At 46.2% G+C, this 13,054-nt stretch overlaps 1 protein-coding gene across 2 annotated transcripts in view; it reads right to left on the bottom strand.

The window, feature by feature from the left end:
- Positions 1 to 12,272: 12,272 nt before the first annotated feature.
- Positions 12,273 to 13,054, bottom strand: part of PACRG (parkin coregulated) — a 210,091-nt gene continuing 209,309 nt past the window's right edge. For both annotated transcript variants that reach the window (XM_088532993.1, XM_088532992.1), the window contains one exon: positions 12,273 to 12,743. In XM_088532993.1, the coding sequence (XP_088389119.1) occupies positions 12,583 to 12,743 (161 nt within the window). In that variant the 3' untranslated portion in view covers positions 12,273 to 12,582. The remainder of the gene's footprint in view (positions 12,744 to 13,054) is intronic.

Here is a 13,054-nt window from a genome sequence, read left to right on the forward strand (position 1 = left end):
GAAGAGACACCCCAGGACGAGGTGACCAGATCTAAGCCACCCTCTTTTCATTTCTACTGCCTCTCTGTGACCTGGCAGGAGGACATTTCCCTGAGAAATAATTTTATTCGGGCCTTGCTGCAGATCAGCTCAGATTCATTCCACTGAAACAGCAAATATATATTTCTCTTCCAGCAACATAGAGATGCCCATAAACATTCCCCCCAGAGCCTAAACAGGGCATCATAGGATAGGATTTGTTTCTTAGGAATTGTTTCTCCTAGCACGCATATCTGCTTCCACAGCAGCACTTGTTCTTTTCTGCTGTCCAAAAGGTTGCTTTAGTTATTGACTCTAGCACCAGCACCAGCAAATCATTCAGCTCAAGAAAAAAACACGATCAAAAATTATATGTAGACAGGACTGATCTAGAAGGCTGATGCTCTTCTTCCTTCCTCGGGTATAAATCCGGGCAGTGGAGAAAGCAGGATAGGACCATGACTCAGTATAGGCAGCAGGACTCTGCATTTCCCCATAAAGGCGTGTTTTGCTGGGGAAAAGGTAAGTTTCATCCTCCTGGGCAAAGTAGATAAGTCTGTGAGGAGAAACACTTGCACTGCAGACCACAGTCCCCAACAAGAAGCAGCCAGAAATCCACACTTCGCTTTGATGTGTTATGATCAGAGGGGAGTAAACAGTGTACCGCAAACGTTTCCTTCTTGGTGAGCTCTCTCTCTGACACCTATCCGATCACCAGGTGACACAGCAGCACCCTGCAGGGAGCGAGGCCCAGCTGGCCTAGGCGCGCGTGTCTCACGCCATGGCTAGCGTGGGCCGAGCTTTGGCCAAAACTACACTGAGGTGCTAACGCTTACGCGATACATCCCAGCATGGGACTCTGCTCTGATGCTGGTCAGCTAACCAGCTACCAGCACAGAGGTACCCCAGCCAAACTTGGGGCCCACAGGCTGAGCTGGGGCCACAGGCCGAGTCAGCCTGGGATCATGCAGAGTGCACGTGGGGACTGACACTGCTCACGGCTTATCAGTGGAAGTGGTCTCCTTAGGATTTCCAGCGGGGATTTAAGATTTGGGTTTTGACCTATTAATCTTATTTAAGAGAGGTGGCTCCTCCAAGCACAGCTGCTGCCTGTTCAGCCAGCAGTTAGGCTTTGACTGGGCCAGTTTCTAACTAGTGCTGCATGAGGAAAATTGCATCTTTGACTGGGGCATTTTCGCAGAAGTAGTTGTACCAATCTGGAAGGAGTGGGAAGTGGCTGTAAAAAGGGACTTTTGAGGTGGTTCTCACTTATTTTTATGGCTGCACATGATGACCAAATCCTTCCCCGGCTGAGGCAGCCAGTGACATCCCCGGTACCACAGGCACCTCTTTACAGGCAATTTATTGGATCAGTTCTAGGTGACCTACCATTCATTTTCTCATTTCTGTTGTTTTAATTGGGTCTTAGAGGCTCTCCTCCTTTCCACAGAGGTTGAACTTTCAGCTTTGGGCAACAGCCACCCTCCTATATTTTGTGCTTATATTATCATCCTCCAGCCCTGGTGGCCACCCAGGCGCAGATGTGGTAGGACACCGCTCACGGTGGCCGGGAGCAGGGCCACACAGCTCACTCCACGGGCAAGCTGGGTGCCACGTGCAGCCGGAAAGCCAGGCAGTCACAAACACTGCAGTGTTGCTTCGTATGCACTTCTGTGGTGTTGGATTTGTTGCACTTCCATTGGGCAGCTGCTGAAATAAGTGAAAGAGTGTTAAGTTCACAGTTAAAAAAAATGTATTTCACAGTAAATTTCATGGTTCTCACTACTGTCTGATAACAACAGCTTTGTACCAGTTTCTAAGCACATCATGTCACTGATTTTAACCTTGATCATTCTTTAAAGCAAGGTGTGTGCTACTTTTATATCAAATCACAGAATGACATAAGAGACAGAACTCTCTGGCCTCCTAAAATTTTCATTAGAAAACCATTTAGAAATACAAACACAGGTTAAGAGATAATGAGTAGAACAGATTAAAAGAACAAAAAACAAACTGAGGCAGAGAAGCTGAAATGAAATGACCTTATAGCATTAAGATAAAGATATGGTTAAAATGCAAATATAGCTCTCCTAAAGTGCTGCTAAAGGTAGAAACAAATTACTGAGGAAAAACATGCAGCCAATTATATGGAAACAACACAAGTTTCAAGACAAGGTCAATGGGCCAGTTCCTGCTCTCCTTTTGCATATGAATAGTCCCTTTGACTTCATTAAGACCAATCACAAGGATACGACAAGCAATATTTAGCTGCAAAATTTGCTGCCTGCAACTACTGCTGGGTTGGTGCGTGCTGAACCGAAACCAAGGCAATCACACGGCATTGCTTCCTCATTTTGGCTCACGGAGGCCGCGCTGGCGACGAGGCCCGACACCACCAGAGCACCAGCAGTCGCTAGTGCGAGGGGCTGGGCCTTGGCCTCTGCGCTCCTACACTCTTCTGCGGTGACTTCAGCTTGCTGAGCCTCAGGCAGAAGCGGCGACGGTTCCCTCAGTGCTGGTGCGCTGCGGACTGCAGCAGATCTGCAGGACTGCCCTCGCAGGACAGTGGCTCTCCAGCCTGCCCCATGCTCTGGGCGATGCTCCCTCACCTTTGCCCAGGAGCGAATGAGAAACCAGCCTTTGCAGACGGCTGGAAGTGAGAGGTCACAGGGCTTTCTCTTGGTATTTATAGCGTATACGTAGCTCCTGTACTTGCCTGCAGCAAGGTTAATCAAGGGAAGCAGTGGGGACATCTCCCTTGAACAAATATCCTCACGTTCACACTGTTGCTCTGAAGCCTGTTCTTCCCGAGCGCCAAGAGCAGCCGATGCCACCTGGCTCGTGCCTTTCTCCATGATGGTTACTCCCCCGCGCCATGAGCCACAGCTGTGCCAGCCAAGACAACTTTCCTCCTGGTAGCCCTGGCCAGCAGAGGATGTGTTTGTTGGTCCTGGGTGCAGGTGTGGATGGCCACTGCCACGCGCTCGCAGGGCAAGGGCTTGCCAGTATCAGCTCTCTGGCCACAATAGCCGAGTTGGCACCAACCACATGGCCCTTGGCTACATTTGCTCTTTGGACTTACTCAACACATGGCCAACATGTGCTTTGGTCTCTAGGTCCCACCTTTGAGAATCCAATCCCCGGTCTCCCCAGGGACCAAGAGCCTGGGGGGCGGTCCTATGGCATTGCTGGATTTAGGAGGCTCTGGAGGTTCTTGCTCTTTGGCAGGAAACCCTTTTATTTTTGTCACCCCAGTTTCCAGCAATGTTCCCACCTCCTGTAGCCCCATGGCTCCCTTTACCCCACTCTTGCAAGGAGGTCTCCCAGGCCTCTGCAGCCCCTCTGCGAGGGTGGGCAAACGTCTCCACCAGGAGGGAAGAAGATGAAGGATATGAGATGCATCTCAGGCAAAACAAATGAAACTGATGAGTATAATTCAAAAGCAGCATTTAAATTTTCATGAGAAACTGAAACTGAAAACTGGAAATTAAAAACTACTGTTTGTACAAGTGCCTTCTGTTGATCAGATTATAGGAAACAGCGATGACTGAAAGCAGTGGGGAAACAAAACATATACTCAAGACACCATCCATTCACATTCCCCAAATGTAATAATAAGGATATGTGAAACATATAAAGACAGCACAACACTACACGCTGCTAATAGAAAGTTGGAAATGTTTGCCGGTACAAAGGGAAACTGGTGAACAGGGGCAATGCAAATACCTTCTGGGGAGCTGAAAAATGCTCAGGGAGTAAAAGCTTAAAAAAAGCACTGAAAACAGAGGAACAGCATTTTTCTTTCTTTACTGGAAAAAAAAAACAATCTTAAAAGTATACACGAAGGAAAATTACAGAGACTGCAATTACCTCAGTTTCCTTCTGCACATGGTACCCAACTTGTCTTATAATTAAAAGCTGCTATCACACAGACCATGAAACCCAATGCCATACTATATCAGCAGCAAAAATATTGATAGGAAATAGCCCTACATGGTTTATTTATGTCCTGTTAGTCTTCATTTCCTTCAAGTGGCAGGATCCATCCCTTAAAGGCAGGACACTGTGAAACAGGACTTTTTATACACATAGGATTCAAAAGCAAATAGTCAAAATTTAGTACTTTAGATTTCTTTTCTGCAATGAGGATTTATTTTTCCCTTCTACTGATAAGGGAAAAACCTTATTAATGATGCCTCAGTGGTAGTTACCCTGTCGCTGCAGTACTGTAAGAGATGCACACATTTTTTTCCCAAGGAGGGTTTAACTGCTTTGTAGATCCATAAAGATATTTCACAGAGAAAGCTTTATTCAATTGGAGCTCTTAAACCTCCTTTGTGAAATGTTGTGGTATTTTGTGAGATATGTGGCCTTTGCTATACACGTGATGCTGTTATGTTTCAGGCATGCAAGTTCAAGAGCTTTATTTTCCAGATATTTTTCAATCAATTAAGCCAGTTGGTAATAGCGAGTGCACTTTAAAAAGGAGGCAAAATAAAAATAACCACTAACTGTCTCTATCTGGTGCACAAGCAGCTTGATTTGCTGTTGCTGCCGCTGTCTCTCTCCAAGCAGAGCGGCTCTGCTGCTAGTTTTGGCTGTTTACGGTTTCGCAGCCCTGGAATGTTTCTGGTGGGTTTTCCCTCCTCCATCTCAAGGATTCTTCTAATGTAACGTGGGAGATTCCTAGCAAGACCGTAATAACCCTCACAGTACAGCTTATTTCCCCACTTTTGAATAGACAACTGCTGGGCTACAGAAAACATCGCCCTGTGTCTACAGAATTCTTCATGGAGGTTTTTTCCTTAATGTTGCATTTTTACATGCTTGCACACCCAGCCCCTATGGGGGAGGGAACAAAAGGCCTTTTACAGGCAATCTTTTAGAAAGCTCCTATTGTGCCCTTTAATTGCATCAAAATACGTGTGGGCTCAGCTGCATATGGACATAGTTTTAGCTGTAGGTTGAGTTTTAAGCAAGCCACACATTCTATGCCAAAGAAATGTATAAAAACAGCCACGAGAAAAAGAGCTTTAATTTAGTCGCATTACTCCAGTAAGTAATAATGCATAGCAAGCAATAATTGGATGCAGGAAGTTTAGAGCAGATGTTCCCTTTACTTTGATTCTTGAGGCAGTGCAGTAGCAATTTCTTCCTTTGTAACAGACATAAATGATTCAGTATTAATAAAAAAGTTGCAAGCATAAAGTTCTTCAAGTGAATAGCTGAGGAATAAAACGCACACCATGAAATGTAGCATTAACAGCCAGGCCTCCGAGTACTCCCCTCCTCCCAGGGAGTATTTTGAGGGAGAGCTGGGTTTTATCCTTGGTCTTACAGTAATTGATTTAAAGCATTATTTCTGCTAGGGATTATTCTTTTTTTTTTTTCCTCTCTCTCTCCGCTCAGCAGGAGTTTTAGACACTTTCCACAGAGGAGAGGAAACGCAGGGCATGACTGGCCCTAGCGGTGGTGACACGAGTGCGTTGAGGTCCCTCCGTCCGTGCCCGGGCCTCCTGGGCCGTCAGGGACTGCCGGGCTCCCACGGGGGACGCGGAGGTGATGCGGAGGTGACGCAGGGTACAGGCTGCCGCGGGGATGTGACGCACGGGGCCGAGCATGACACATGCCATGGGCGCAGGGGAGGCCTCGTGCACCGGCTCTCACCCTGCGCCGCCTTCGAGCAGTCGTGGGACGGGGCGCGAAGCAGCCGCCGGGAACAGCTCCAGGAGCGGCTGCATCTGACCCCTGTGGAGAAATGGGCAAATAAACACACTCTGCAAGCCCCAAGAAAGCAGGCTGTGCTCTGCAGCACTTGCCAAGGTCTAGCTGCAGCTCTGCATGCCCCAGCACATGTGATTGTAGATAGATCTGGGCACAAGGTCGTAATGGGGGCTTAAAACTCCCAACTCTACAAGCTGCCTCTCGGGAAATGGGAAAGGCAGGGCATGAACACACGGAATATATGGCATTAGAGTAACACAAGAAACCTTCATTTGGGTACAAGGCCAGTGAACATGACTGGGTGGCTGGCACGGCTGTGGATAGAGGCCCTGCAAGCATCACCCCAGCCCAAGTACCAGCCTGTGATGACCATAATCAATACTCGTGTATTTGGCTCCAGAGCACAAGGGGAGGAGCAGGGGCAAACGTCAACAGGGACTTCTCTTCATGGAGTTCGTTAGGCTTTTGTGAGCTCTGCCATAGAAAGCTATGGATGTCAGTGCTGGAAATAGCTGAATGTTTGGGGAGGGGACAAATGGCAGCCCTGCAAAGCAGGGGTTTGAGATGCATGGCCAGACAGACCTCAAAAGGCCTGGGAAATGCAGCCTCTTGTATCTCATGAACCTATGAAGAGCTTCCCACCATTTACTTTCATTCCAGCCTCCAGGTTTCAACAGAACAGATATTTTTCTCCCCATATACTGCTGCATTACACAGGAGATGGGAGGAGATCTGCTTACAGAAATGCTTTGCCTCCACTACTTACTGCCAAGGGAACAATTTTGGGATGGGAAAGATGCAAGTTCCCCAAAACTTGCATTTTCCAAAATGTAAACTGCAAAGGAAAAGCCTTTGCTGGAATAGCTGATCCCTTATGGCCTTTTTATCATCTGCCTTCTACATGCTTAGCTCTCAGAGCTTCTCCCTTTGGCTTGGTGCAACATTGCTGGGAACTGGAAGAAGCGGGAAGTGTGAACACTCAGAAATGAAGTAATGGGACTAATGCATAAGAGAGAGACAGTGAGATGTGAGGATCTCTTTCCCTGCTTCTAGAGACAGAATAAGGGAAGCTGAGCTGCTCTTTGATAATTACTCCTTAGGAAAAAGCTTAGAGATTGCACGCAGAAAAAAAGAAATTGAAGGTTGAGAGAGAACTAGAAAGACCAGTTGCAAACTGGCCACGGCATTTGCTGAGTTCACACTTTCCAGACAGGCTCTGTCTGTGATTGAGAGACCTCCTAGAGCTTCTTCCTGGTTGAGGTGTCTGTCCACACCACTGCTTTGAACACTTTATCAAAGAGCAGTATTTTATGGGACAGTCGTGTGATCCCATGCAAGGATCAGAAGATTTTGTGGATGCTTGTAGCTGTAACAGCTGCATACACTATGCTGTATGCTACTAAGAACTCCAGCATGTTTTCCTGCATTCACCTTAATGATGGTGGTGCCAATTTGGGTAATTCACATGCCATACAACACAGAAGCGGAAGCGCAGCAGGGATGAGCCCAGGGCAGACACGCTCCCACTGTGGCAGGGAATGGAGCGGGTCGAGGCGGCCAGCAGGCTCACAGCCATCACCCTTCCTGTCATCTCAGCCTTCCTACAGCCGCTGAGTTTGTTTATTTTTTTTTTTAAAAGGCACTACGCTGATGCAGATCAGCACAGGAAGTTTGGTTTGCCTTTGCTATGCCTTAAACTAAAGGTCATTGTCATTATATTGCTTGAGATAGGATTAGGTGCTGCAGCCCTTTTTATCTCAGCGTATTTAACCACCCTTCACTAAGATATAGAAAGGCAGCTGGGATTTCACTTTTCTTCCAGCACTGACAAAGCAGCAGGATTAGCTCCCATTTCCCTGGGCCCCCCAAGCACTGGGCACTTCCTTGCCATGAACCTGCCAGTTCCCCTGTAACTAGAGGCTTTCCACCCCTCTGAAGCACTCTGGTAGCAAGATAAAGCAAAATCTGAGCAGTGCCCTCTGCTTTCCCCTCACTTTCTATGTGAGGAAGAGAAACTGAAGGCACCCTAGGCTGGCGAGTGCCACAGCCTGGGCCCAGCACGATCAGACACTTCTGCTTCTCATGGGGAAGTGCGAGCTGGGAGTGCCACGATCCCAACACTGGCCATGCTGGCCCCACGTGGCGCTTCCTGCGTGCACTGTTATCATACAGATACGTCCCTGGGTGTTTGTAATGAATAAATAAATAGGGATCTGTGGGGCTATGTGGCAAATACCAGCCTTTAAGGGACTCGTTTTCCTCTCCGAGGCTGCAGACTGTCCCCAGACTTGGGGCACTCACCCCATGGCTCAGAGGCCGCACTGAGCGCTGCTGGGAGCCACAGTGTAGTAGGGCCTTGCTGAAGGCCCTACACAGGGCCAAGCTCCCAGCAGGGAGTCCCGCAGACGTCCCCGCTAGGCTTGCTAGGCGAGAGTGAGCAGGGCTAAGATATGCCCCCGCACTCGCCTTCCCTCCCCTCGTGTGCCGGAAGGATTACGGGGCCGGCACAGGGAACGTCTTGTCCTGCCAGGGCAGCAGCCTTCCTCTGCCGGTCTCCAGGAGGCACAGAGCAACTCCAAGCCGTTGCGAGGCTTTGTGCAGAGTTCCTGCAAACATCGCTGCTTTCTTTTAAAGGAGAAAACACAGGATGTTACAGATCAGTGGAAAAATGCCCCAGTGCCTGCAGAGCCCCTCACACGACGGAAGGCTTTTCTGAGGGCCTCCAGACGGGATTAGGAAGATGCACAGTGTCTGGCTTAGCCTGTTCTGCGCTGCTTGACTGCAGCTCTGCCCCCCGCACCCACAGATACCCCTGCCCCCTCTCCAGCCAGGTCGATTACCTTCCCTCCCGCTTAACGCTTCCCATAGTCCTTTTGTATTTTACTCCTGGGAGGCCCTTTTCAGGCTCCTTTTGTCAGCTCCATCTCTTTGAAGCACTGGAAAGTTACCAGCGAGCAGCCTGGCTCCAGCTCCCCACGGCCGAGCCTGGCAGCGACGGCCCAGGGCTCTGCCAGGCCGCGTCCGTGCCGAGAGCGGCCTGTGCTGGCGGGAACGGAGCCTCCTCTGTCACGGGGAACGGAGCCTCCTCCCGTCGCGCCAGCAGTTTTGTGCAGGTGGATCTTGCATTTTGCTGAGTGACTACTATATCCATCAGCAGCCTCAATAACATCAGAGGACTTCCCAAAATGTAATACCTGTAAAAAAAAAATTCTCTTACTCCACTTCGCAGAGAAGTCATTAAAAAAATAAAGGTTCTTTTTCCCCCCTCAATTTGAGGATCATACAAGACACAGAAGGTCACAGTTTTTTTGTTTTATATTAACATGTGGTTTTTATGCTGTAATTAAACAAGGACCAATTTATGTTCATCAAAATAACCTTGACACATCCCAAACATTTGTTTCAGAAAACCAACACTTTACTTCAACACCCACAGGGTCCATTACTGATGTTACTTACCTTGTGGTGCCTGGAGATCTGGAAAGCAGCAGAAGGCAAAAACTTCATACTTAGGAAGAGCCCACTTCAGCTCTACACAACCAAGCTGCTTTTAATGGAGCTATGCTTAATTTATACTATTTGAAAAATCTGAGCCAGAAGGCCTTTTAATTGATTACGATTACAAACTGTTGATCGGCCACCTGTAATATCAGTGACCACAATTACATGAGAGCGAGAAGAGAGACAGTTGCTATTTTGAAACTATAATTCCATTTTTGATCATGGCAAAATAGCTAGGCAGTGTATTGAATGACATAATATAACTCATATGCTTTAAGCACCTGGGTCCTTGGTCTTGTGCTTTACAAAGTGCTCCGAGCAATGCTGTAATTGCCTATAAATATGCTGCTGATCCTGCTTAAAGGGACACTCTCAGGCTTGGCAGGCCTACAGTTAGACTTAGCGAAACGATAGCCTAAAATGGCTTTATTTTTGGTGTTCCTAAATTGCCAAACTGTGTTTCTTTCTATTAATCCAGCTTCCAGGATAAAAAGTGTTTTGGGGAAACATTCATTTTTAAAGCAATGGTCCTGTCATAGAAATAGTATGATGCAGGCTACTTGAACATGCAAGTAAAAGAACTTAGCTGTAAAACACATTTTTCCTAATATGAATGGAGATAACTTCTACCCTTATGGTTTGCAATAAGATCAACCCTTGTTGAAGTGATACCTATATAGGAATCTCCATAAAAATGGAGTGGTGCTGAGAGGATGGGGTCTAGGTGGGGCTTGAGCTGCGCCGCATACTCATTTTCCATGACATCTAGCATCTATTTGTCAGTCACTATTTTTGTCCTGGTTGAGCAAAAGGGGGAAGGGATGCAAAAAGAGAGGGTCAGGGAACAGGCTCAGAAAGTCAGGGAGGAGCCTGCAATGTAATCGCACCCTCAGCAGCGCTGGTGGGATGCAGGAGGCCAGAGGGACGGGGAGGTCTCAGGACGGGAGAGCGTTGCTGTCCCTTGTGTGGTGGAACTGCAGCCAGCTATTGAGGAGCTGCTTGGCCTCAGGCGTCTGAGCGGTACTGAGCATTTTCTTAAAGGACAAGAATATGAATAGCCAAGAAGTGAAAGGTGGCCTGAAATTATTATTATTTGTTCATTATGTGATTTGTTTCAGAGTGGAATAGCTCAGCTCCTTCCAAGCAGTAGTCATGCAGCACAGTTTCTGCTTCATGTGGAAACCTGCAATTTCAAAAGAATAATCCATAGGTGCCATTAAAAGAATATGGCTCATTGGTGCAGGACACAAAGAGAGGGTTCTTCTGAGGTGGAACAGAGAGAGCAACTGTCAGCCAAGTGCCAGGGCTGGAAGAGACCCTCCTCAGAGAGAGGGAGTTGGAGCCTCTCTAGTTCTTATGTTTACTATCTTTGCTGGCCCTGCTTGCACAGACATTTCTGAGCTAGGACCATTCCTTGGGGTAGCTCCTAGATCTGTGATTTATAAATGCTCTATTTAAAAAGAGATTAGAAAGAGTTTGACAGGCATTTTGGAAGAGCAAATGTGGCTGTAGCCCTGCTGTGACATCCTGCTAGACTCTGTGCTGCAAGTTTCGAAGACAAAGCTCTAGCATTTCCCAAGAAATATGCCTACAGACAGGCTTGGCATTCCTTTCTGCTTGGGAGGTGGAAGATTTACAGATAGCCTAAAAGTGAGGCAGTGTATTTGATGTGCTCATCCATCACAGGCATGTGTCAGTCACAGGATAGACACTGCCTATACTCTAGGGCCTTGAGAGAAGCCTTGGCAATGTGCAAAAGAGAAATCAGAAAAAACAACAGCAGAAAAGCTCTCCAGAGCCTGGTAAAAAGACATAAGAGCAGCAGTCATGCCTAAACAGGGATTGGTGAGCTCTCCTGGCCAGGGGCACCCCATGATATAGCAGTTCCTCAAGGAGGTAGGAAGAAAACAAATCTTCCTCCTATGTTTTTCTTCAGTTCCAGGAAAGAGAAGAAAATAAAAATAAAAACAAACAAATAAATAAATAATCTTCAGGCTGGAGAGCTCATAGAATAGGATAAGGCAAAGCAAATGTCAGCTTAATGACATACTTGGCTCAAAGTTTTTCCAGGCAGGTAGGTGCACCCCACCATTGCTTTATTCACCAAGAGAGCAAAGCAGGATAAGGGCCACGTCTCCCACACGGGCACTCCTTGCAGTGCGTGAACATGGACCAGCATTTGGAAAAAGTCTTGTGCTCCTAACACAAAAGAGTTCTAACAGGGAAACAGTTGCAAGCGCAACTTCTGCGTATTTTAAGAGCTCCCAGCACCCAGAATAAAACAAAATGAGTCCAAAGTCTGCATATTTTTAAATCTTTTTTTTTTTAAAAAAGCTTGTATCTCCTGATTTGCTTTTGAGCTTACTCCATTTTTCAAATGGTTGTCCTTGACAATTACAAGACTTGTTTTATTATTCAAAGGTGTATTTTAGAGGACTGAAGCCAATCCTGATAGCCTCCTTAGATGCACGGCTATATCAATCCCCTGTTATGGGTAGGCAGGGAGAAACTAACTCTAAGGGTATCTTCTAACAATAAGGACTTTAGCATTGCCACCCAGTGCCTTCTAAATGCCTATGTATTTATATATTGTGTTTAGCATGATAAGCAGTGCCATTAGGGAGTGATATGTACTCTGCATATTCCATCAAATATATTCAGGTTTTGCTTTTTATTTTTGTTTTGTTTCCTTTGAAACTATACCTGTGCCTGATCGGAACAAATAGGAACCCAGGTTTCATAGAAAGGTAAGCACCTGTAAGCCTAGATCATGAATGTAAGAGAAATAATAATTTTGTGACAGAGCTTTCTACTGGGCTGTATAGAATTTCCCACTGTAACAGGTATATACATTGAACAGTGTTATTGTGTGTCAGGCACATTATTTTGCACAGCTGCTAGGGAGGCATTGCTGAACTGGTGTTTCTCTTCCATGACAAACACCTATTAAGCAGTCAGCATAAACTCTTCTTGTTACAGCCTCTGACATCACCCTCAGGGCAAGCGGACACAGAACAGCAATTGCTGAATTGCGTATGAAAATTATAGTTTTATTGTCCATACAACTGAAGGTTTAACTCTGATTCCTGCTCCAGTCAGTTCTGTTACAAAGAAGCAATTCTTTTGTGGAACAAACAAGCACAGTACACCATTGTAATCAAAGGAACAGGCACTATTTATGTATTGGAAAGACTTGTTCACAATAGTGCTAACAGTCTAAAGCCCCAGAAGCCACTATTTTAGCAGCTGTAGAGAGAAAAAGCATGACTAACAAGATGCCACACAGAGTTAGATATAGTTTTTTCAGAGCACAAACGGAATCATCCCTTTTGACACAACTTAGTTTAATATGCACGACTGATAAGTAGGGATCATGTATTTAATGTTTATATAAGCAGTCTCTCCACCGTAGCGCTCGAAGGCTTCCAGTGTCTCTTGAATCAGATCTCCAATATTTTCACGCTTCTGCTGACTGTAGTCTATCCCATCGCCTGAATTAACTGTTCGGAAAACAAAAAACAAAAGTTACATTAACGTTTGTTCTTAAATGTTTTGAAATAATGGTACAGGGAATTTGAATTGCTGACCAGTCCCTGTGTCTCTTTTGGAAATTTTGCTCTATTATACAAAACAGCTGTATTTCGAAACAGGATCTTTTCAATATCACTTCAAGGCTGCTGCTCACATTGGACATTCTTTTAAAATATATTTATGTCCTGCTTAGTTTAATATCTAAGTGAAAATCCAAATAAAAATATAGAAAACACATTTTACTATAATATATAGATGGACTCTCTCTTAGATGGTTAAT

Source organism: Tinamus guttatus, unplaced genomic scaffold, assembly GCF_059628265.1.
Source record: "Tinamus guttatus ecotype Peru unplaced genomic scaffold, ASM5962826v1 Tinamus_guttatus_pri_ptg000473l, whole genome shotgun sequence".
Lineage (NCBI taxonomy): Eukaryota > Metazoa > Chordata > Aves > Tinamiformes > Tinamidae > Tinamus > Tinamus guttatus.